At 46.8% G+C, this 24088-nt stretch overlaps 1 protein-coding gene across 2 annotated transcripts in view; it reads left to right on the forward strand.

Annotated features, from left to right (window-relative positions):
* The window catches only part of SYNJ2 (synaptojanin 2), a 119978-nt gene extending 96501 nt beyond the window's left edge, over positions 1-23477 (forward strand). Inside the window, exons 17-27 of one of the 2 annotated variants that reach the window (XM_015137056.3) lie at positions 326-482; positions 1860-1977; positions 5087-5305; positions 5410-5488; positions 7232-7400; positions 7803-7976; positions 10666-10800; positions 12736-12848; positions 13922-14030; positions 17312-17490; positions 19942-23477. In XM_015137056.3, coding sequence (XP_014992542.2) covers positions 326-482; positions 1860-1977; positions 5087-5305; positions 5410-5488; positions 7232-7400; positions 7803-7976; positions 10666-10800; positions 12736-12848; positions 13922-14030; positions 17312-17490; positions 19942-20688 — 2199 coding nt within the window. In that variant the 3' untranslated portion in view covers positions 20689-23477. Of the gene's footprint in view, positions 1-325; positions 483-1859; positions 1978-5086; positions 5306-5409; positions 5489-7231; positions 7401-7802; positions 7977-10665; positions 10801-12735; positions 12849-13921; positions 14031-17311; positions 17491-18219; positions 18626-19941 lie in introns of those variants that run through there. The other variant, XM_015137058.3, reaches the window with a different exon arrangement.
* The last annotated feature ends 611 nt before the right edge of the window (positions 23478-24088 follow it).

A 24088-nucleotide genomic window follows, 5' to 3' on the forward strand; every position in this document is an offset into this window, starting at 1 on the left:
TGGGATGAGCTAAGGATCACTTTTTTGCTAATTAAAAGACACACATATGTCCAGTTTCAGATAGATTTTCAAATGTAATGGAGCTTGTGTTACTTTTTACGAATAGGGACTTGCGGTGCTGACGAGTTGATAGGTGCAGCACACCAACGTGGCACATGTATACATATGTAACAAACCTGCACGTTGTGCACATGTACCCTAGAACTTAAAGTATAATTTAAAAAAAAAAAAAGAATAGGGACTTGCCTTTTTAGTTTTCATTTTTGTATATAACATTCAGGATCTAAAACGAAGGCGGCCTGATGACTTCTTTTTCTCCCAATAGATTTTTAAGGACTTTCACGAAGGAGCCATTAACTTTGGACCCACCTACAAGTATGACGTCGGCTCAGCTGCCTATGATACAAGCGACAAATGCCGCACCCCCGCCTGGACAGACAGGGTGCTGTGGTGGAGGAAGAAACATCCCTTTGATAAAACGGGTGAGGGGGCCATCCCCATTCTAGAGCCGGCAGAGGGTGAATAAGAAATGCGGTGGAGGGAAAGTCATATTTACCCAGCCCCATGCGCTGCTACAGAAATCAGTTTCTTCATAAGCCCAGATGGCACAAAAGTCATCCCAGACCTTAATCCCTAAGCTTTGGAAGTTGTGCTTTCGGGGAGCCTCCTCTTCTGGCCTCTTTCTTTTTTTTTTTTTTTTTTTTTGAGATGGAGTTTCACTCTTGTTGCCCAGGTTGGAGTGCAGTGGCACAATCTTGGCTCACGACAACCTCCACCTCCTGGGTTCAAGCCATTCTCCTGCCTCAGCCTCCTGAGTAGCTGGGATTACAGGCATGCACCACAGCTAATTTTGTATTTTTAGTAGAGACAGGGTTTCTCCATGTTGGTCAGGCTGGTCTTGAACTCCCGACCTCAGGTGATCTGCCCGTCTCAGCCTCCCAAAGTGCTGGGTATACAGGCGTGAGCCACCGCACCCGGCCTCCTCTGGCATCTTTCTAGAGACAGTGAATAGATCTGCTCCTGGCTCTCCCTGTCCCTGCCCCTGCATCACAGCTCCCCCCACCCCGCACCCCCACCTCTTTTTTATGGGTGGGGAAGAGTAGGGGAGCATGAGGTTGCCTCCCTGCCTGCCCCCCATGCTCACCCTCATGTTCTTTATCCAGCCTGTTTTGTTCAGCCGCACTCTTACCTGCTTAAAGCCCTAATTCCAAATTGGACATGAGTAAGACGCAGTAAAAATAAGTTAAGTTTTTAAAAATCATTAGTTGTCAAGTATGTTTTCAACAACTGTTGATGCCCAGGTAGGAAGTGAAGTTTATTTAAAGTTAGAATATCTGTAACTAGTACATTTAAAAAAAAGAAAGAAAGAAAAAAAAAATCTAATTACACATTTTGGTAGAGAATAGCTGGGAAATTGCATCTGTAAAAAGAAAATACAGATTTTCCTTCAGATGAGTTTGTGAACACCTGCGTGGCCCCAGGACTCTGAGAGGCAGGGCCCAGAATGAGTCCACGTGTTCTCAGCTCCTGCAGCTCTTACTTACTGTACCAATTGCTCCCAACCTCCTGGGATTCCTGGAAACCCGGCAGCAACACTGTGTCTCGAGCCCACAGCAGGCACGCTGGCGAGGACTGCAGGCATGGTCATGACAGTTTTCAATAATTATATGTGTAGAATGTTTTTAACCAAAGGCCCCAAAGCATCCGAAGCCTGGCTTCAAGGTCGAGGAGTAAGGAGGATGAGTCTGGGACATGGGGTGGTTCGTGGCATAGACCTCTATTGTGGAAGTTTCACAATTGCATTCTTGGATATTGACTCGATTCTATATGGATCTCTCGAATGGAACCCCTGCGAGTAGCTGGAGAACTCAACCTTCTGGACAGTGATTTAGATGTTGACACCAAAGTCAGACACACGTGGTCTCCTGGTGCCCTCCAGTATTACGGCCGTGCGGAGCTACAAGCGTCTGATCACAGGTGAGGTCCTCACTTCCATGGTGCTTTCTCCTGTGTTGGGGAAGGCAGCGTCTCCCTCTCCACAGGGAAATGCATGCTGTCCCCATAGGGATGTGTGTGCGTGTGTGGGTGCGTTTGCGTTCATACAATACACCAAAGAACAAAGAATGATAGAACAAATATCTGTGGACCCACCACCAAGAATTAATAAATGTTAACATTTTGTCATTGCTCCATATCATAAATGACATCATTTATGAAAATTTCAAAGATGCAACCTATGTATTTTGTGGCTTTTATATTTTCTTAAATGATGTCATTGTGCAACTTGCTTTTTTGTTACTATTTTTGAGATAGAGTCGTGTTGATGTTATAGATCTGGTTCATTCATTTGTAACTGCTGTGTTGTATCCCACTAAATAGGTCCATGGAACTTACAACTTACTCATTCACCTCTTGATGAATATTTTCTCCAGGATTTTTTTTTTTTTTTTTTTTTTTTTTTTTTGAGACGGAGTCTCGCTCTGTCGCCCAGGCTGGAGTGCAGTGGCCGGATCTCGGCTCACTGCAAGCTCTGCCTCCCGGGTTTACGCCATTCTCCTGCCTCAGCCTCCCGAGTAGCTGGGACTACAGGCGCCCGCCACCTCGCCCGGCTAGTTTTTTTGTATTTTTTAGTAGAGACGGGGTTTCACCGTGTTAGCCAGGATGGTCTCGATCTCCTGACCTCGTGATCCGCCCGTCTCGGCCTCCCAAAGTGCTGGGATTACAGGCTTGAGCCACCGCGCCCGGCCTAGGATTTTATGATTATAAACACCATAGGGTTTTCAAATCTGGGATGCACTACTTTTTTTTTTTTTTTTTTTTTTTTTTTTGAGACAGAGTCTTGCTCTACTGTCCAGGCTGGAGTACAGTGGTGTAATCTTAGCTCACTGCAACCTCCGCTTCCGCTTCCCAGGTTCAAGCAATTCTCCTGCCTCAGCCTCCCAAGTAGCTGAGATTACAGGCGTACACCACCATGCCTGCCTAATTTTTGTATTTTTAGTAGAGACGGGGTTTCACCATGTTGGCCAGGCTGGTCCCGAACCCCTGACCTCAGGTGATCCAACCGCCTTGGCCTCTCAAACTGCTGGGATTACAGGCATGAACCACCACACCTGGCCTTAGGATGCAGGGCTTTTTAAATGCTCTGTGCATCATTGAGGATAGAGTTGGGGGCAGCAGAGGGAGCACCATGGGCACCAGTGCCTGTGCACTGGGATTGCTGCAGAGGAAGACTCACCCTGCAGAACGTCTTTAAAGACAGAGGAGAGAATGGCATTTGAGGGTGTGAAGAGGGAAGAGTTTGATTTTCCCAAGGCTGCTGCCTAAACTCTCATGTCAGTTTCAACTTTTACAGGGAAAGAAATTAAGAAAAAGAAGGTGGGGAACAGTTGGTAAACCAAAAAACCTTTTTTTTTTTTTTTTTTTTTTTGAGACAGAGTCCTCCAGGCTGGAGTGCAGTGGCACAATCTTGGCTCAATGCAATCTCCACCCCCAGGGTTCAAGTGATTTTCATGTCTCAGCCTCCCAAGTAGCTGGGATTACAGGCATGCGTCACCATGCCCGGCTGATTTTTGTATTTTTAGTAGAAACGGTTTTGCCATGTTAGCCAGGCTGGTCTCCAACTCCTGGCCTCCAGTGATGTGCCCGCCTCAGCCTCCCAAAGTGCTGGGATTATAGCCACCATGCCGACTCTTTAGATAATTCTAAATTCTTTAGATACCTGTTGTTGCAAATACATACCTAGAAGTGAATCTTGAGGAATCTTCAGATGTGTGACGTCAAGGTTTGCTAGCTCAATGTATTTTGAAACCTTAATTTAACCAATATTTCTTGAGGGCCCTTACATGCCAGGCCCTGTTGCTGGCCTGGAGAAAAGCAGTGAACAAAACAGACGAAACCATGTTGTCATGGAATTTTCTGGACAGGACAAACAGACAATAAACAAACATAAGTGCTGTGAAAGAAGAAAAGTAGTGGCAGGAGTCAGGCCAGAGTTGAGCTATTTTCAATCAGGCTATGTAATTTTTGTAAGAAAGGATTTTCTGAAAATTTGTAAATAGAGTAATACCCATCCCTATGTCAGAATTACTATAAGGATTTGTATTATTTCCTGCTGGACTGTTTTCCTGTTTACATCATGGATTTTTACATTATTCCTAATGATTGCATAGAGTACTGCATGAATGTATCATAACTGTTTCCCCATTAAGAAACAAGAGCATTTTTGCCTGGTGCAGTGGCTCATGCCTGTAATCCCAGCACTTTGGGAGGCCGAGGCAGTCGGATCACCTGTGGTCAGGAGTTCGAGACCAGCCTAGCCAACATGGCAAAACCCTATCTCTACCAAAAATACAAAAATAAGACGGGCGTGGTGGCATGCGCCTGTAATCCCAGCTACTTGGGAGGCTGAGGCAGGAGAATCACTTGAGCCTGGGAAGTGGAGGTTGCAGTGAGCCAAGGTCGCGCCAGTGCACTCCAACCTGGCAACAGAGGGAGACTCTCACTCAAAATTTAAAAATAGAGCATTTCCCTTTTTTTCCCCTCCCATCAACAATGCTGTAAATGATCAACCTCATGCATTAAATCTTTGTCTGAATCCCTGGTCATTTCCTTAGAATAAGGTCCAAGAAATGAGATTACTAGATGAAAAGAGATGAACAATTTTGGAACTCTATGTAAAGTGCCAAGTAGCCCTCTGAAAAGCCTGCACCCCTGGCAGAGGGCAGATGTCTGCTTCCCCACCTCCTTGGCCATGCTAAGGATCACCACGTCAAAAATCTTTGCTGATGGCTGGTCATTTTCCAAGTACTGGGATATGTTATCAGAGAACCACACTTTATTTTTCCCCTCAAATCGTCTTTAGATAAAAATGCCAAGGTGATACTAAGATTAAGGAAAGATGAAGACTAAAACACGAGGGCAGGGCAGCTAGCCTGCAAATCCACCTGCCGGTGGCCACATTCGCAGGTTGTTAGCGTTGATTGTTTACAGAGAGCCCTGGGGGACAGCAGCTGGGGACTGGAGGCCGGGGGTGTGGACATCTGTCCCAGGCTAACTGTCATCCCTCTTTTGTTGCTGTCTAACACAGACCCGTGCTGGCGATCGTGGAGGTGGAAGTTCAGGAAGTCGATGTGGGTGCTCGGGAGAGGGTTTTCCAGGAAGTATCCTCTTTCCAGGGCCCCCTGGATGCCACTGTTGTAGTAAACCTTCAGTCACCGACCTTAGAAGAGAAAAACGAGTTTCCTGAGGACCTGCGTGCTGAGCTCATGCAGACCTTGGGGAATTATGGGACAATTGTTCTTGTCAGGTAACTGCTCCCCTGGTTGATGTGGGTTCCAGGGGATGTTGGTGAGGATCCGTGAGAGCTGCCAGGTCGTTCTTGGCACTGACTTGGCATATCATTTATTCCAGGATCAACCAAGGGCAGATGCTGGTGACTTTTGCAGACAGTCACTCGGCTCTCAGTGTCCTGGATGTGGATGGTATGAAGGTACGCTGTACTTGGCCACACTGTGGAGTGAGGTCAGATCAATCCCTATTTTTACGTGGGCATGTCTGCTCCCTCCTCTTGCCCTGACCTGTGCCCAACCTGTGACTTTTTTTTGGGGGGGGGGGGGCGGGGACAACGTCTTGCACTGTCATTCAGGCTGGAGTGCAGTGATGCAATCACAACTCACTACAGCCTTGAACTGCCAGGCTTACGCGATCCTCCCATCTCAGCCTCTCAAGTAGCTGGGACCACAGGCACATGCCACCACGCCCAGCTAATCTTTTAAATTTTTTGTAGAGACAGGATCTCACTCTGTAGCCCTGGCTGGAGTGCAGTGGGACAGTCATGGTTCACTGTAACCTCAGCCTCCAGGGCTCCAGTCATTCTCCCACCTCGACCTCCCAACGTGTTGAGATTACAGGCATGAGCTTTCATGCCTGGCCACCAATCTGTCTTTATGTATAGACACCATATGTGTGAGAGGGAGTTTGGATTCTTCACTCTGGTTCTGAGATGTGTCTCATGTCTGGCTCTGGCTACTTGCAAAATAGGGAGGAAGGTGGGGAACGGTGGCTTATGCTTATAATCCCAGCACTTGGTGAGGCCAAGGTGGGCAGATCACCCAAGGTCAGGAGATCGAGACCAGCCTGGCCAACATGGCAAAATCCTGTCTCTAGTAAAAATACAAAATTTAGCCCAGCACAGTGGCTTACACCTGTAATCTCAGCACTTTGGGAGGCCGAGGCGGGCAGATCATGAGGTCAGGAGTTCGAGACCAGCCTGGCCAACATAGTGAAACCCGTCTCTACTAAAAATACAAAAATTAGCCAGGCATAGTGGCAGGTGCCTGTAATCCCAGCTACTCGGGAGGCTGAGGCAGGAGAATCGCTTGAACCCAGGAGGCAGAGGTTGCAGTGAGCCGAGATTGTGCCACTGCACGCCAGTCTGGGTGACAGAGTGAGACTCGGTCTCAAAAAACCAAACAAACAGAATGGGGAAGAAGAACATCAGTCACTGTGTCTCGCGTTAGAAGGCAGCTCTACCAGCAGCGGCAGAAGCTTAGCCATTTCAGAGTGTAGTTCTCGCCTAGTTACTTGATTTGTCTATGGTCGCAGCGCCACGTGGGAGGCTGTTCCAATCTTTGCCTTTAGAGTATGTATTTTGGAATATGCAGCTCATAGATAGTTTCCATTTTTATAGTGTCTTGGCTTTAAATTTGTACCAAATGGGAAGCTGGAGATGATGGTTCAACTTTTTTTTTTCTTTGAGATGGAATCTTGCTCTGTCACCCAGGCTGGAGTGCAGAGGTGCAATCTCAGCTCACTACAGCCTCCGCCTCCCGAGTTCAAGCGATTCTCCTGCCTCAGCCTCCCAAGTAGGTGGGACTACAGGCACCCACCACCACGCCCAGCTAATTTTTGTATTTTTAGTACAGGCAGGGTTTCACCGTGTTGGTCAGGCTGGTCTCAAACTCCTGACCTCAAGGGATCCACCTGCTTCGGCCTCTCAGAAAGCTGGGATTACAGGTGTGAGCCACTGCACCCGGCCCAGTTCAATTTTTTTTCAACCAGATGTATGAGAGCTATGCTGAGCCTGCCTGAGGTCTGGATCCTTGGTTTTTCACAGCCAAACATGAAGATTGGCCTCATTGCGGGTGTGTGGGTTTTAGTGAGAAGCATTGTGTGATCAGCAGGAGTGGTCATGATTTTTATTTATTCCTGGGTGGCCGCTCTGCCCTCCCAGGTGAAAGGCAGAGCAGTGAAGATTAGACCGAAGACGAAGGACTGGCTGAAAGGTTTGCGAGAGGAGATCATTCGGAAACGAGACAGCATGGCGCCCGTGTCTCCCACTGCCAACTCCTGTTTGCTGGAGGAAAACTTTGACTTCACAAGTTTGGACTATGAATCAGAAGGTTAGTGACCCTGCAGGGAAGGACAGGCAAGCCATTCTTCAAGCAACAGGCCTGAGCTTTTAAGGACACCTTCTAAAGCCTCCCTTGCAGAAGTGACAGAGGACACGTGCAGGGCAAGCCATCTGTCCCATGTGATGAGCCATGTTTGTATGTGTGGACGATGCATGCCGTGCTACCTGGGACCGGAGGCGTCTAAACTTAGGCTACAAACTGGCTTTGAGGATGTCAGGGCTGTGGGCATACCAAAGGAGCTGGGGTACCATCCCTGCTGGCACCCTGGCCCTGGGCTGCGTGGCAGGGTGCAGGTGTCCTGACAGGAGCTGAACCAGTCCCACTGATGAAAGACCGAGCCTTTCCCCCTCATTGTTTTCACCCAAACTGTGATTCATTTCCTTCTCCCAGGGGATATTCTTGAAGATGATGACGACTACTTGGTGGATGAACTCAGTCAGCCTGGAGTCTCGGACAGTGAACTTGGGGGAGACGACCTCTCTGATGTCCCTGGCCCCACAGCACTGGCTCCTCCCAGCAAGTCACCTGCTCTCGCCAAAAAGAAGCAGCATCCAACGTACAAAGGTAGCCCGACCCTTCTTTTCTCAGGAGCATCTGCCACGGAGTCAGCTCAGGACAGATTTTTCTTTTTCTCTTGGTGCTCTGGCACTATGTGATATCAAGTATGCAGGTCCCAGGAGATACCTAAACCAGGCAGGCCAAGCGAGGGGTAGGGACTGAGCCCTGCAGAGGTAGCCAGCTCCAACACCCTGATTTCCTCTAGTTAATTTTTTTTTACAATAACTTGTACCCCCCATAACACACCAGATTCAAGATAATTCCTGTTTCCTCTGGATATTCAAATGTCCACGGTTCTGAACTGGTTTTATATTTGTGATTATTTCCTGCCCCCAACAAAATTCTTCTGATTCGGCCAGGTGCAGTGGCTCACACCTGTAATCCCAGCACTTTGGGAGGCCCAGATGGGCGGATCGCTTAAGATCGGGAGTTCAAGACCAGCCTGGCCAACAAGATGAAACCCTGTCTCTACTAAAAATATTGTTTAAAAATTAGCAGGGCATGGTGGCGTGCATGCCTGTAATCCCAGCTACTCAGGAGGCTGAGGCAGGAGAATCACTTGAACTAGGGAGGCAGAGGTTGCAATGAGCCAAGATCGCCCCACTGCACTCCAGCTTGGGTGACAAAGTGAGACTCCTTCTCAAAACAACAACAACAAAAAACTTCTGATTCAATCCCAGTAGAGACATATTCCATATCTATGTCCTGAGTTGCTGGCGTATGGTCACATACATATAATATCATATTGTTATACAGTCATGTTATATGGTCACATAATTGTATCATTTTAGACTTGAGAGGCCCTGAAAGGTCACATTAATTGAACCACACACCCCTAAATTAAACAATATAATTTTTTTCTTTTCCCTTTTTTTTTTTTTTTTTTTGAGACAGTGTCTCACTCTGTCTCCCAGGCTGGAGCACAGTGATACAATCTCAGCTCACTGCAACCTCCACCTCCCAGGCTCAAGCGATCCTCTCGCCTCAGCCTCCCAAGTGGCTGGGACTTCAGGGATGCGCCACCACGTCCAGATAATGTTTTTGCATTTTTTGTAGAGATGGGGTGTCGCTGTGTTGCCCAAGCTGGTCTCAAACTCCTGGGCTCAAGTGACCCTCCTACCTGAGCCTCCCAAATTGCTGGGATTACAGGCCTGAGCCACTGCACCTGGCCAATAACTGTTCTGAGTAGCTTTTAAAGCCCACTAATGTTACATGGCTGGTAGGTCGGGTAGTTCATATTTCAGTGTCAGCTATGTTGATGCTGTTCCATTCATCGCCAGGCATGCCTCTAGCTGTCAGTCACTGAGCCCCGAGTTGGAGGACAGCTCTAACCAGCAGGTGCAGGAGCTTAGCCATGCATTGGGCCCCTTGAGCTGGGGCTGAGAGCAGAGAACAGGGCTGAAAGTGGATTAAGGCACAGCTCAGGGAGGGTACTTTGCCAGGAGAGGTGTGAAGACCTCCAAGCCCCTTTGACCGTACGCTGGTCCCCACACTGATCAATACCTTGCCTATACCGAACCATCAGGAGCTTTTAAACTTATGGATTTTTGAGCCCTGCCAGAGAGATCTGGATTTGGCAGGAGTGGGGTGGGACCCTGGCATTTCACCAGGCTTTCCAGGTGGTTTGGACGCACAGCCAGGTTTGGGGACTTCTGCCCAAAACCGAAGCAGCAGCCTTCGCCAAGGCATCGCGGTGGTTCTTTACATTGCTCCTGCCGCGGGCTTCTGCCCTGGAACTGAAGTGGCTGGAGGGATGTGTTCTTCCCATAAGAAGGACCTTTTTCTCGGGAGTGACCGTCACGCAGGCAGCCTCTGGAGCCAGTGCAGGTGTGAGCACAGATAGTCCTTTACATGAAGAAACTAATAGAGCAACCCGGGACACGTGGGCGGCTTTGCTACCTGGTGGGCATTGAGAGGGTCTTCCCTTGATGCTGTGGGGTGTTCAGTAATTCCCATTTGTAGGAGAAATCCTGCCTTTCCCCAGTTCCAGTCTCCAGGACACATGGGGTGGAGCTGCTGGATACAAGGAGTGGGGTGTCTGAGTCAAAGTAAAATGGAGAGGCCCATGCTTCAGGGGAGCCCTAGGGCTGCTGATTTGATCTGTAATGAAGCAGGAGCTGTGCCTTCTCAGGATCTCTCAGCCTCTTGGAAGGTGCGTGCAGGGCAGATCAAGATGGCAGAACCTTGGGAGTGGCCAGCCATGGGCCCACAGGGTTTGGGATTTGATGAGTGAGCAAGACTCCTGGTCCTAGGCACTGGCCATTGCACGCCAGGCTGCTCTGCTGCCAGAGCAGGGAGAACACCCTCAGCTTCCTCAGCTGGTGTATTCTAGAGTGAGGAATTGAAAATGTCTTCCCGTGGTTAGGTGACTCTTCAGGGGCTGTGGTTTGCAACTGTCTCCTCCACTCCGCACAAGTCTTGTTATTTCACAAGAAAACATGCTTTCAAATAGCTCAATGTCTCAAGTCTGAGAAACACACATTGTCCATGGTTCACTGCATGTTCCAAGCAGGCACTGGGTGTCCTCCCCACCCCTGCCCCTTGCCGGCAGACAGGGGTACCCATTTCTGGACAGAGCCTTCAGCTGTCCTGCAGCAGGTCCCCCTGCACAGTCAGCCTCCTGTGCTCAGACCTGTGTCTGACATGCTCACATGTGGAACAGACCGTTGTACTCACACCCCGCCATGTCCTTCAGATGACGCGGACCTGGTGGAGCTCAAGCAGGAGCTGGAAGCCGTCGGGGAGTTCCGCCACCGTTCTCCGAGCAGGTCTCTGTCGGTCCCCAACCGGCCTCGGCCACCTCACCCCCCGCAGAGACCCCCCCCTCCAAGTAAGACTCTGCTTGCTTTCAGCTCCCTGGATGCCTGCCAGGAATAACTGCGCATTCCCTGCCACTGAAAACATGGCTCAGAATCCACTTCTCCCCCGCCTTCGGGTCCCCACAGGACTTCCTCCTCGGGCTCCTTTTTGTTGTAAATCCAGTACATGTTTGACGTCAGGGCTGGTTGTGTTTCTCATGGCAAATTAAATGGCTCCTTTGCAAAGCTGCTCTTCACCCTGGAGCTGTACTTCTGCTTCAAGCTGCTCTCCCTTGGCAGCTTTAGAGGATGCAGAATGGGGGCAGCAGCTGTGGGAGGGACGTGAGCTTCGCAGTCAGACATCTCTCCTCAGCGACTGCACAGTCCTCCCTCTGCTTATGAGGAATCTGGTAAACCCAGGTCCCCGCCTGGAGGTGACCCAGTCACCCCTCTGCGCTCCCAGGCCTCCTGTTCCCCGGGCTCAGGACAAGCTCCCCCTTAGCCTGGGTCTAGGAGCATTTTCTTCTGGTTCCTCGAACAATGCTTTGCCCATCTAGCCCTCCCTGATAACCTGAAAGCAAAGCTGTGATGTGCTTTTGATCCACTTCCATTTTACCACCACTGTTTACTTCTCCCTCCCCAAAAATGTCATGATCAGACTTAGATCTTCCTAAGCCGTTACTTCAGAATTGGGCTTATCGTGGCTGACGTCACAGTAGTAACCAATGGCAAGCCACAAGCCCAGATATAAAATAAAAACAACCTAAAAATAAAATGTATAAGTCATGTATTATTGCGGAAATTTTAGAGATAATTACAAAGAAGAACAAAATTTTAAAATTCACTTGATGACCTACAGATAATAGTTGTTACAAAAGACTTCTTTTTCCAGTTACGTATATCTGTAGCAACATACCTTTTTTTTTTTTTTTAACAAAATTGGCTGGGCGTGGTGGCTCACGCCTGTAATCCCAGCACTTTGGGAGGCCGAGGCAGGCAGATCATGAGGTCAGGAGATCAAGACCATCCTGGCTAACACGGTGAAACCTCGTCTCTACTAAAAATATAAAAAATTAGCCGGGCGTGGTTGTGGGCGCCTGTAATCCCAGCTGCTTGGGAGGCTGAGGCAGGAGAATGGTGTGAACCCAGGAGGCGGAGCTTGCAGTGAGCTGAGATCCGGCCACTGCACTCCAGCCTGGGCGACAGAGCGAGACTCCGTCTCAAAAGAAAAGAAAAAAAAAATTAATACCCATTTTCTATGGTCGGTTGTCTTTTATTTAATGGGGTTATATTTTCTGTGTCATTAAGTGTTCTAAAACATTTGTTAATGGCTGCGAGTATATTTTAACAGTTTATTCCCCTGCTTTGCAATTTTTTTTTTTTTTTTTTTAAGATAGGCTCATTCTGTCCCCCGGGCTGGAGTGCAGTGGTGCGATCTCACAGCTCACTGAAGCCTTGACCTCTCTGGCTCAAGCAGTCATCCTGCCTCAGCCTGCCAAGTAGCTAGGACTACAGGCACATGCCATCAGGCTTGGCTATTTTTATTCATTTATTTATTTATTTTGTAAAGACAGTTTCACCATGTTGCCCAGGCTGGGGTTTTTGAAATATTTTTTTCCCCACAAAATATTTTAAAACTCTGGTCCTAGTAACAGTGTTTGGAACCATTTCAAAATCGATTGGTTTTTATATCAGATCTGAATCCCCCAGGATGTTAAAGTTTGCATTCTAGTAATGCTTCTCCAGATCATCTACATCAATAGGCACACACGGGTAGAATCAAGTGAGAAACTCCACAGAGAGTCAAGGAAGGCTCTGTGGGTGCCCGAAGTGCCGAGTGAGTATTCGGATCTCACCGTGTCTGTGGTCTGCTGGGACATCCGCCTCGTCTAGTCGGGCTCCTGGCAGCTGACTGGAAAGTTGTGCCTTCACTGAGATTGAGACTCTGCCCTCATTGGTTTTTACAGCCGGTTTAATGGTGAAAAAGTCGGCTTCAGATGCGTCCATCTCCTCTGGCACCCGTGGGCAGTATTCAATTTTGCAGACCGCAAGACTTCTGCCAGGAGCACCTCAGCAACCAGTGAGTTCTTCTGCATACATTTCAAACCTACGGGTTTTGTCCCCAGGATAGTGTGAGGTCTCTCTTCTCAATGAATATATAGATTTATGTGTCTTTAACCCTCTACCTGCTCACCGTCTCATCTCCACACCCCATGACCCTTCCTCACAGGTCCTCCATAGGGCTTTTAAATGGTTGTATGTAGTGTTCTAGAGAAAATCACTGTTGATGAAAAATCTCAAATATCCCTGGTTTCTAGACTCATCCATTTCTCTCTCTTCCCATTCTTGCCTCTGCCCTTGGTGTACGGACAGAGCGTTGCTTGGTAGAAGGGAAAATGGGAGAAATTCAAGTCATCATCCTGGGAAAATGATGATCATTCTGGAGTCAAGTTGGTTGAGAGAAGAGGCTAAAAGGAAATGTAAATAATGAAGTTGGGGAAAACAGTAGGAAGAGTAACAGCCATAGAGGACTGTGGAGGTGCAGGGTTCCAGAGGGTCCCATGAGCTGCTGGGGAAGAGAGCAGGTGAAGGCGGGGGAGTAGAGGGGAAGCCGGGTGCTAGGGGGGAAACTGCTGTGACTGGGATGCCTCTGGGGTGCTGGGCCTGGTCAGGTGCTTGTGCAGCCCCAGCAGGTGCGGGGGTGACTGGAGGCCAGTGGTTTACAGTAGTGAAAATAGGTCATTAAGGCACACCAGATGCTGGATGAAGAAGTAGAAAAAAACACTTTTAAGGAAATACATATCTGGAAGCTATTTTAATAACTCAGCCGGACCGTGGAAAGAGTGGCCTCTGATTTTGCTTTCTGACTTTCACCTGGTTATTGAAATAAAGATAGAAGATGGTCTGTCCATATACAAAAATCGGTAACCACCCGGCTTTGGAGACCAGGGTCATCAGGTCTACGTAGTGTGGCACTCTTGGAAAGAGAGTGCTCCAGGGAAGAGAGGATTGCAGGGTGTGGTGGAGGCTGAAGTTTGTATGGTCAGCATCGTCTGGTGGAGCCCTGCGCAGATGCATAGGTAGCAAATACGTCCCATGAGGCTATCTGCCTGCCTGTGCTGATACTCTGCTCTTCCTCATTCTGTCCTCAAGCCCAAGGCTCGGACTGGAATAAGTAAACCTTATAATGTCAAGCAGATCAAAACCACCAATGCCCAGGAGGCAGAAGCAGCAATCCGGTGTCTCCTGGAAGCCAGAGGAGGTAGGTGCCTGGGGGCAGTGGAAAAACCGATTCTTCTTTTCATCTCACCACTAAAAATGGTCTAGAAACAAAAATAACTCTTTTTATTCTTCTGGAGGCAATCTTAAATGAAAGCATCCTTTAGCAACATTTTATATAAATCTATACTAAGATTGATTGTTCATTTAAAATTGTATTTTCAAAATTCAGTATGTATATAAAAATCATCCCAGGGCTATTAAGCAGCATCTAAAGGAGAGACTGAAATAAACCAAAATGAGTTTTTTTTTTTTGTTTTTTTTTGTTTTTTTTTTGAGACGGAGTCATGCTCTGTCGCCCAGGCTGGAGTGCAGTGGCCGGATCTCAGCTCACTGCAAGCTCCGCCTCCCGGGTTCACGCCATTCTCCTGCCTCAGCCTCCCGAGTAGCTGGGACTACAGGCGCCCGCCACTTCGCCCGGCTAGTTTTTTTTTGTATTTTTTAGTAGAGACAGGGTTTCACCGTGTTAGCCAGGATGGTCTCGATCTCCTGACCTCGTGATCCACCCGTCTCGGCCTCCCAAAGTGCTGGGATTACAGGCTTGAGCCACCGCGCCCGGCCCCAAAATGAGTTTTTAAAAAGGTGAATGCTGCCGGCACGAAGTCATTCAGCCAGCTTTATAAAACAGAGACAGTTACGGTGTTTGACCTAATTTCAGGCACAAAATCTACCTTTTAAATCACTGGCAAGTGGAAATAAAGTTTTTAGTGACAGGCAGGGACCTCTTTCCCACCACACTGTTTTTTGTTGCTGTTACTTAAACCATGTTAGTCAACTTGGGCTCTCCCCGGCTTCATTCATAATCACTGGTAATTTACACTTTTAGTTTTGGCCTTGGCTTTGTTCCAGAATCTCCTTTGGCAAGAGGAGAATGTGTCCTTTTTGTGGGTTTGTTGTTGTTGTTGTTTTTGAGACTGAGTTTCACGCTTTCACCTGGGCTGGAGTGCAGTGGCGCAATCCCAGGTCACTGCAACCTCCGCCTCCCAGGTTCAAGCAATTCTCCTGCCTCAGCCTCCTGAGTAGCTGGGACTACAGGTGCGCACCACCATGCCGAACCAATTTTTGTATTTTCAGTAGAAACATGGTTTCACCATGTTGACCAGGCTGGTCTTCAACTCCCAACCTCAGGTGATTCACCCACCTTGGCCTCCCAAAGTGCTGGGATTACAGGTTTGAGCCACCACGCCTGGCTGAGTGTGCCCTTTGAAAAGGTGTGAGCAATCACCATTGCCTCATTTGCTTTTAGTCAGCATGTTTAACTTCTTTGAAATTCTCAAATAATATTTAAGGGGGCATGAGTTAAAAGGTTGAGAACTACTGTTGTAGAATGATACTGCCACGAATGGTTTTTTTTTTTTTTATTTTAGAAAAATAACTAAAACTAGGCCGGGCGCGGTGGCTCACACCTGTAATCCCAGCACTTTGGGAGGCCAAGGTGGGCGAATCACGAGGTCAGGAGATTAAGACCATCCTGGCTAACATGGTGAAACCCCATCTCTATTAAAAATACAAAAAATTAGCCAGGCGTGGTGGTGGGCGCCTGTAGTCCCAGCTGTTCAGGAGGCTGAGGCAGGAGAATGGTGAGAACCCTAGAGGCAGAGCTTGCAGTGAGCCGAGATCGCCCCATTGCACTCTAGCCTGGGCGCCAGAGCGAGCTGTCTCAAAAAAAAAAAAAAAAAGAAAAAGAAAGAAAAGAAAAATAACTAAAACTATGAATATAAGAACCCAGGTGTCCATCAGCTGGTAAATGGATAAACAAAATGTGGTCCATCCATTCAATGGAATATTGTTCAGTGATTAAAAAAAAGAATAGGGCTGGGCACAGAGGCTCATGCCTGTAATCCCAGCACTTTGGGAGGCCGAGGCGGTCGCATCACGAGGTCAGGAGATTGAGACCATCCTGGCTAACACGGTGAAATCCCGTCTCTACCAAAAATACAAAAAAAAATTAGCCAGGCGTGGTGGTGGGCGCCTGTAGTCCCAGCTTCTCAGGAGGCTGAGGCAGGAGAATGGCGTGAACCCGGGAGGCGGAGCTTGCAGTGAGCCGAGATGGCACCACTGCACTCCAGCCTGGGCAACAGAGCGAGACTCCGTCTCAAAAAAAAAAAAAAAAAAAGAATGGGGCCTGATACCTACTACCTCATGGGTGGACCTTGAAGAGATTATGCTATGTGAAAGAAAGAAAAAAAGGCCACATAGTGTACCATCCCCTTTTTATGAAATGGCCACAGCAGGCAAATTCATGGGGTCAGAAAGTTCTTCGTGCTTTCCAGGGACTGGAAGGAGGCCTGGGTGGGGAGTGGCTGTTGATGGGTGTGGGGCTTCTTTTTTGTGTGATGAAAATGTTCTGGAGTTAGATAGTGTGATGGTGGCACAACTCTGTGAATATACTAAAAACCAGTGAATGGTACACTTAGAAAGGGTGAATTTCACAGTATGTGAATTATACAACAATAAAGCTGTTTAAAAAAAAAAATGCTAGAGATGTAGATGTTAGTAGAGGTTTGAAATCTACCTACAGTCCCAGCTTAACACTCTCTTGGTCATGGCCCCATTGAGATTTTTTTATGTTTGGATGATCTACCCTGAGAAATGTAAGTACACATGAGACTTTGCATATGATCTCAGGGTCATCCAGACTATCCACAGACCCCAAATCACCATCCCTGCTAGGAAGGTGAGCGTGAAAACCTGGGGCTGCTGGGTGCAGTGGCTCATGCCTATAATCCCAGCATTTTGAGAGGCCAGGGCAGGAGGATTGTTTGAGTCCAGGAGTTCGAGACAAGTCTGGGCAAGAGTGAGACCCTGTCTCTACAAAAATTTTAAAATTAGCTAGGCGTGATGGTTCCCACCGGTAGTTCCAGCTACTTAGGAGGCTGAGGTAAGTAGATTGCGTGAGCCCAGGAGTTCCAGCAACATAACGAGACCTCATCTCTACTAAAAATTTTTTTTAATTAGCTGGGCGTGGTAGTGTTCACCTGTAATCCCAGCTACTAGGGAGGCTGAAGTGGGAGAATGGCTCGAGACTGGGAGGTTGAGACTGCAGTGAGCCATGATCATGCCACTGCACTCCAGCCTGGGTGACAGAGCGAGAGCCCATCTTAAAAAATAAAAAAGGAAAAATGCTGGGGCTGAACCTAGCTGGTTACTCCTGAAATACATTGAATTAGTAAATGACCCTTAGGATGTAGACTGTCTAAAGATGAAGTCATGCAGTGAATTGCCTTGTCCTTTACACTTCGGCCATGTGGTTTAATGTTTCAGGCACTTCCGAAGAAGCCCTAAGTGCCATGGCTCCGAGGGCCCCCGAAGCATCATCTGAACCAGAGCCCACACCGGGGGCAGCCAAACCAGAGACCCCACAGGTGCCCCCGCTCCTGCCCCGTCGACCCCCACCCAGAGTTCCTGCCATCAAGAAGCCAACCTTGAGAAGGACAGGAAAGGTAAAAGCCTGGTAACATAAAACCTCTTACTCCTAAATTGCTCACATGTCTCGATAGATAAGAATTGTGGCCTGTAATCCCAGCACTTTGGGAAGCTGAAGTGAGCGGATTACGAGGTCAGGAGTTCGAGACCAGCCTGACCAACATGGTGAAACCCCGTCTCTACTAAAAATAGAAAAATTAGCTGGGTGTGGTAGTGCACACCTGTAATCCCAGCTACTCAGGAGGCTGAGACAGGAACCCGGAGGCCGAAGTCTCAGTGAGCCAAGATTGTGCCACTGCATTCCAGCCTGGGCGACAGAGTGAGACTCCATCTCAAAAAAAAAAAAAAGAAATTCCCTATGGACAGCCTCATGTTCATGAGTCCTAGACACAGGCGTGTCTTTGGGGAAAGGTCTGACAACTGCTTCCTCCCTCATATCCTACTGTGTCTTGGCTCTGGCTGAGAAGAACGAGGAGTCCACTGTCTTGCAGATTGTCAGTGTGACGAGAACAGCTTGGAGGCATTATGCTTCCTAAGTGTTCTGAGTCCCCAGAGGGAACCACGGTGGGATGCTTTTCCCCACGTGTTCTGGTACCGCCCATTTGCATGTGGTCTGTGTTGTGTGCACATGGTTTCAAGGCATTAGAAAAACAGTAACTGATTCCCAGATTCGCCCTGTTCACATGCTTTCGTGTGGCCTCAGTCTACAAGAGGATCCACAGCTTTTCTTGCCACTTTTCTTGCAGATTGTTTTTTGCTCTCGCTCTCAAGCTTCTCAGCCTTGCTTACTGCTTCAAAGACATGAGTTTGTAAGGACAGTAGCAGCCCAAAGACTGGCATCTGTAGACACATCTGGATCTTCCGTTTGATCTCAGTGTTCTAGTAACGGACCCTCAGTAATCCCTTCCTGGTCGTCACAGCACGATGCTGCTTCTCTCCTAGAGAGTGTGAGGGGGGCTTCGGCTTCATTCTTGACAGCGCTTGCTTTGTATTTCCTGGGTTGCTCTTCTGTCCTACATTGGCTCATTACCATCCATCCCTTGTCCATGCCTCCTTACAAAGTGGACCTTTTTCCTCCGCCTTTTCCCCGTTCAGATGCTCCTCGACTTAAAATGGGGTGATGTCCCAATAAACCCATCGTAAGTTGAAAAATATCGTGTCAAAACTGCATCTAATACACCTACCAAACGTCATAGTCTTGCTGACCTTGAACATGCTCAGAACACACACATTAGCCTACGGCTGGGCAAAAAAAAAAAAAAAAAAACATTCAACACAGCCTATTTTATAATAATAAAAAGAAAAGATCAAACTTCAAAAATCGAAGTATGCTTTCTATGGAACGTTAGCACTTGCACACTAGGGTAAAGTGGAAAATCCTCAGTGGAACCATTGTAAGTCGGGGACCACCTGCTTTGTCTTTTCTTGTAAAAGCCAGGAGCAGAAATGGATTCATTTTCCCAGCCTGCTGCACAGGAGTTAGAGTAAAAGGCTGTTGGAAAAGCGACTTTCTTTTTTTTTAGTTTGTTTTCTAAAGAACCTAAAGAAACACCGAAACGCCAATGTTTAACTAGTCTACTGATCACCTTTTCTGTACGAACGCTTCATTTTGCCTGTGCAGTTGTTTTCTTTGTGATAGATTTGAACCAGAACCAAGGCAGTGTCAAGATTTCCATTTTTTACCAATATTTAAGTATAAAAGATTCAAAGAGCCAGGCACAGTGGCTCATGCCTGTAATCCCAGCACTTTGGGAGGCTAAGGCAGGCAGATCACCTGAGGTCAGGAGTTCGAGACCAGCCTGACCAACATGGTGAAACCCTGTCTCTACTAAAAATACAAAAATTAGTCAGGCATGGTGGCGGGCACCTGTAATCCCAGTTACTCCGGAGGCTGAGGCAGGAGAATCGCTTGAACCTGGGAGGCAGAGGTTGCAGTGAACTGAGATTGCACCATTGCACTCCAGCCTGGGGAACAAAGCGAGACTCCTTGTCAAAAAAAAAAAAAAAAAAATTCAAGGAGAAAGTATATCCATTAGTCCTTCAATCAGCTTAGTGTTGTAACACAAGTTACTTCACCCTAGCATGGTACAGACCATGAATCAGCCCAGGTTGCATCTTCAAAGAGTGTTTTCAGAGAGGTTTGTTTTCAATAAAGGAAGAGCATAACCCCATTTCCTAAAGTGACAAAGAAAAGTTTCTCTGATTATTTACTGTGGCCCTGGTTTTAAAATTTCCACTCATTTTCATTGGACCTGCTGGTGTGACCTGATACATGTGTGTTTCTCCTGTGCTTTTTCTTTTCCTTACCTGGTGACATTTCTGGCACCCCACACATTCTCAAATCTCGAATTTGCTAGAATGTCAGCTTGGTCTCATCTCTGTTCTCTGCTGACCACTCAGTGTTCTCTGATCCTCAGCTGCCCAGGTGTTGGCTTCTTATTTACACTCTTTGTCCCACCTTTTCTCAGCCCCTGTCACCGGAAGAACAGTTTGAGCAACAGACTGTCCATTTTACAATCGGGCCCCCGGAGACAAGCCTTGAGGCCCCTCCTCTCGCGACAGTCCCTCAAGTCCCTCCTGTTCCCAAACCAAGAACATTTCAGCCTGGGAAAGCCGCAGAGAGACCAAGCCATGGAAAGCCGGCATCAGACGAAGCCCCTCCTGTGGCAGGAGCCTCCGTGCCGCCACCTCTGGAGGCACCATCTCTTGTGCCCAAGGTCCCCCCGAGGAGGAAGAAGTCAGCCCCTGCAGCCTTCCACCTGCAGGTCCTGCAGAGCAACAGCCAGCTCCTCCAGGGCCTCACTTACAACAGCAGCGACAGCCCCTCTGGGCACCCGCCTGCTGTGGGCGCCATTCTTCCACAAGGGGACTTACTCAGCACTTCATCTGCTACAAGCCCCAACAGCGATGGCACCAAAGCGATGAAGCCAGAGGCAGCCCCTCTTCTTGGTGATTATCAGGACCCCTTCTGGAACCTTCTTCACCACCCTAAACTGTTGAATAACACTTGGCTTTCTAAGAGCTCAGACCCTTTGGACTCAGGGACCAGGAGCCCTGAAAGGGATCCCATAGACCCAGTGTCAGTTGGCGCTTCAGCTGTGAAGGCGGAGCTGCCACCAGATCATGAACACAAAACCTTGGGTCACTGGGTGACAATCAGTGACCAAGACAAGAGGACAGCACTGCAGGTGTTTGACCCACTGGCAAAAACATGACTGAGCAGCTTTGAAGGCTGTCCTCCTGTAGAATGCATACCTTCCTCCCTCTAGGGAGATACCTATTTAAAGGCACACTGGCCAAAACATTTGTGCATCTGTCACTCTTGTGTCGTTTACAAAAATCGTGTCTCTTATTCAGTAAGATGGTTAGTCAGCCACCAAAATATCTTTCACTCAAGACTTGTACATCTGAAGTTTCCTCTTCAAAGAGTGGGAACCTTCCTGTTAAATTTGGTGTATGGATTTTAAGAAAGGAATCTAGCAGATGAGGCCCAAGAAGTTCTCACCCATTGAGTTTTTAAATGGTTGTTCAGTTCATGTTGTACGTGGTGGGTATTTGTCTTTTGTTTTATTTGTATTTTACAGATTTGGTATAACATTTTGGGGAGCCACCTGATGTATAAAGTAAGGATTAGAGAAAGAGGTCATTGGGACCATTAATAGCTGTCCTGGCCCACTTAAACAAGGTTACAAAAAATCAGAGTCAACCTAATGACTAGACAGTACATTCCCATGAGCCTTCGTGTTTAACTGTGTACATGTGCATTAACCTTGATGATGGGTGAATCCCGGGGGAGCTGGGGTCATACACCGCTTTGCCTTTAAAGCATATATCATTAGCTTAACCTTATTTTAAACTAGCTGAAGCCTCCTGTGCCGTGTCTTAGACATTGCATCCCCGTTCAATTATTATAATCCTGAGCCGTGGTGTGCTACTGGAACCAATTTTTATCCACCATCTAGTCCTTATTAAATGAAACCTCACAGATCCTTTTTTCCACTTATATTCCATGCATACCACATAAAAGCACACAGTGTGAAAACTCGTGCTGACACATGATACTGATTCTCATTGTTAGAATATGGAGTGTTTCAACCGCGTCTGTCCGGCTGGAGCTTCAGGATGGAAAGTGTTATGTGTCCCTGCATATAAGAATCCCCAGGCCAGTGTTTCTGGGTTTGCTTGTCTATATGTTTATTAGGTTTATTTTTTGCCTATACATTTTTCCCACGTTTCCAACAGCACTTATCACCTATTCAATAACTGAAAAAGACATTACCATAGTGCTTTACATTTTTAAAGTAATGTTACAAAGTCTAGAATCCATTTGGATCAGATACCGTGCTTTTGCTATTTAATAAGAAGTTCACTAGTGAAATCTTACTGTACTGCCTGTCGTATCTGGGAGCCTGGTACAGAGGCTTGTACAGCCGTGATCAAGTGTCATCCCTCACATGACTGGGGAATGTCTGTCCTAAACACTGACCGCTAGGATGGTGAGGATCATCTTGCCTGGGCTATGCCACGCTCTTGTTACCAATTAGACATCTGGAATTTCAGAATTAGTTTTCATGGTCACTATCAAGATATATTGCAGATTACTTAAATCTGGCCATCAAAACAAAAGTTACAACACATATCTCTCTTCATCTGAAAACTAATACCTGGAAAAGGATAACAGAAAAAGGAATCCGTGACCCACAGAGTTAGACAGATAAGATGCATGGTTAACCAATCATAAAAGGCGGTGTTTAAGTGATCAGGATTCCTTTAGTGGCAGTTACGTGCTTTATATGGCTTTTACCTCCATAATAAACACAAGAAATAAACAGAATGGTCCTTAACAGAGTCTGGGGGAGAGAGCAAGATGGGTTGCTTGGAGAAGCTGGTTTGCCAAGATACACATCGCTATTAACAGAGTCATAAATGAAATGAAATTGAAGAATTCATTCAAATGCTTTTTTCCCTATAACCTCTTTTCTCACCAAAAAGGAGGTAAATTTGAAAACAGATAAATGTAACAACCAGTCAAAGAAACAGGGGAAAAGTAAGCTCCTCCAAAGTTGCTTGCAGTGCTGGAAATAGATCTCGTTTTTAGGTTTTCTCCTTGTTCCAGATAGCACATAAATGGGACAGAGAATAAAATTTCTGCTAAAATAGGTGCTCATTTACTAAGTAGCTCTTCAGAGTCTGACCGTACGTAAAAACACACAGAATTGTGTTGACTTGGGGAGGTGAATCACAAAGAAGTTACAAGGAGTTTAAGAGTTAAATGTTATTTGATCATGACTGTCACATTTAGTGAACAACATAGATTGGATTTGGAGTTGGTAGTAGGTATAGTTCTCATACCAGAATTCTCTTTAAAAAAAAAAAAAAAGGACAATTGGAATTGCCTTATTTATTTTTAAAATCAATGCTTACTAGCTGGTAGGATTCCCAGGTCAGCGGCAGAGTTGATTAAATAATCTTGACGATGAGCAGCTGCCGTCTTGGGGACTTCATTCTGTGGTTTTTTAAATATTTCATCTTTGATGCTACCATCCAGGGCTGCTTGTTGTGACCTTGTAGCTTATTTCGTTCCTGCTGTTCTCTAACGTGTGCAGTTCACGCAGACTGGTTTAGGTACTTCACAACTCACCATTGTTCTCTGACCCCAAGCCTAGTCCCTTTTACATCACCATCTTCTCAGATTTCTTGCCTATTCTTAAAATATGTTTTGGTTAATGATTGACTTAGGACATCAGCTCAAGCAATTCCTGTAACAGTTGAAAGTTGTTGAAGTTCAAGGCACATAATAAAATTCTCTCTGATGTGTGTGTAAGTATAAACAAAGTACTATATCAAAGCGTTTGCTTTATAATGAAGTCATTTCATCTGTAAGGAAAGCTGCAAAGACTATTGGGGGACTAGTGATTAATAAAATCCTGTAATATTTTTTGAAGTGAAAATTTGTACTGAAGTTGTACGTAATACCTATTAAATGTTTTTGTCTTTTTTTTAATTGGGTTTATTTCTTTTCAGATATGAAGAGAACCTTAGAATATCTTTGGCTACCTTTCTGTTCTAGATCAAATGCAATTACTAGTTATTTAGTTATTCCTCTTGAGTTTGGGGGTTTTTTTTTTTTTTTTTGAGACAGAGTCTCACTCTGTCTCCCATGCTGGAGTGCAGTGGTGCGATCTTGCTCACTGCAACCTCCACCTCCCGGGTTCAAGCAATTCTCCTGCCTCAGTCTCCCTAGTAGCTGGGCTTACAGGCATGTCCCACCATGCCTGGCTAATTTTTTGTATTTTTAGTAGAGACGGGGGTTTCACCATACTGGCCAAGCTGGTCTCAAACTCCTGACCTAGTGATCCGCCTGCCTCGGCCTCCCCAAGTGCTGGGATTACAGGCGTGAGCCACTGTGCCTGACCAGTTCATTTTTTTAAACCATCAAATTAAGTTCAAAAAACAGAAAAGGAATCATTTTGTTAAGAATTTATGACTTGAACGCTGCTAGCAGGGCTACTGCCATAACATATAATAATTTTATGCTACATTATCTACAAGACTTGAGAGATGCTAGAATTCATTTTCTGTTCAATTTTATAGCAAACTTACAAAAACTGAACT

This window comes from Macaca mulatta, chromosome 4, assembly GCF_049350105.2.
Source record: "Macaca mulatta isolate MMU2019108-1 chromosome 4, T2T-MMU8v2.0, whole genome shotgun sequence".
Lineage (NCBI taxonomy): Eukaryota > Metazoa > Chordata > Mammalia > Primates > Cercopithecidae > Macaca > Macaca mulatta.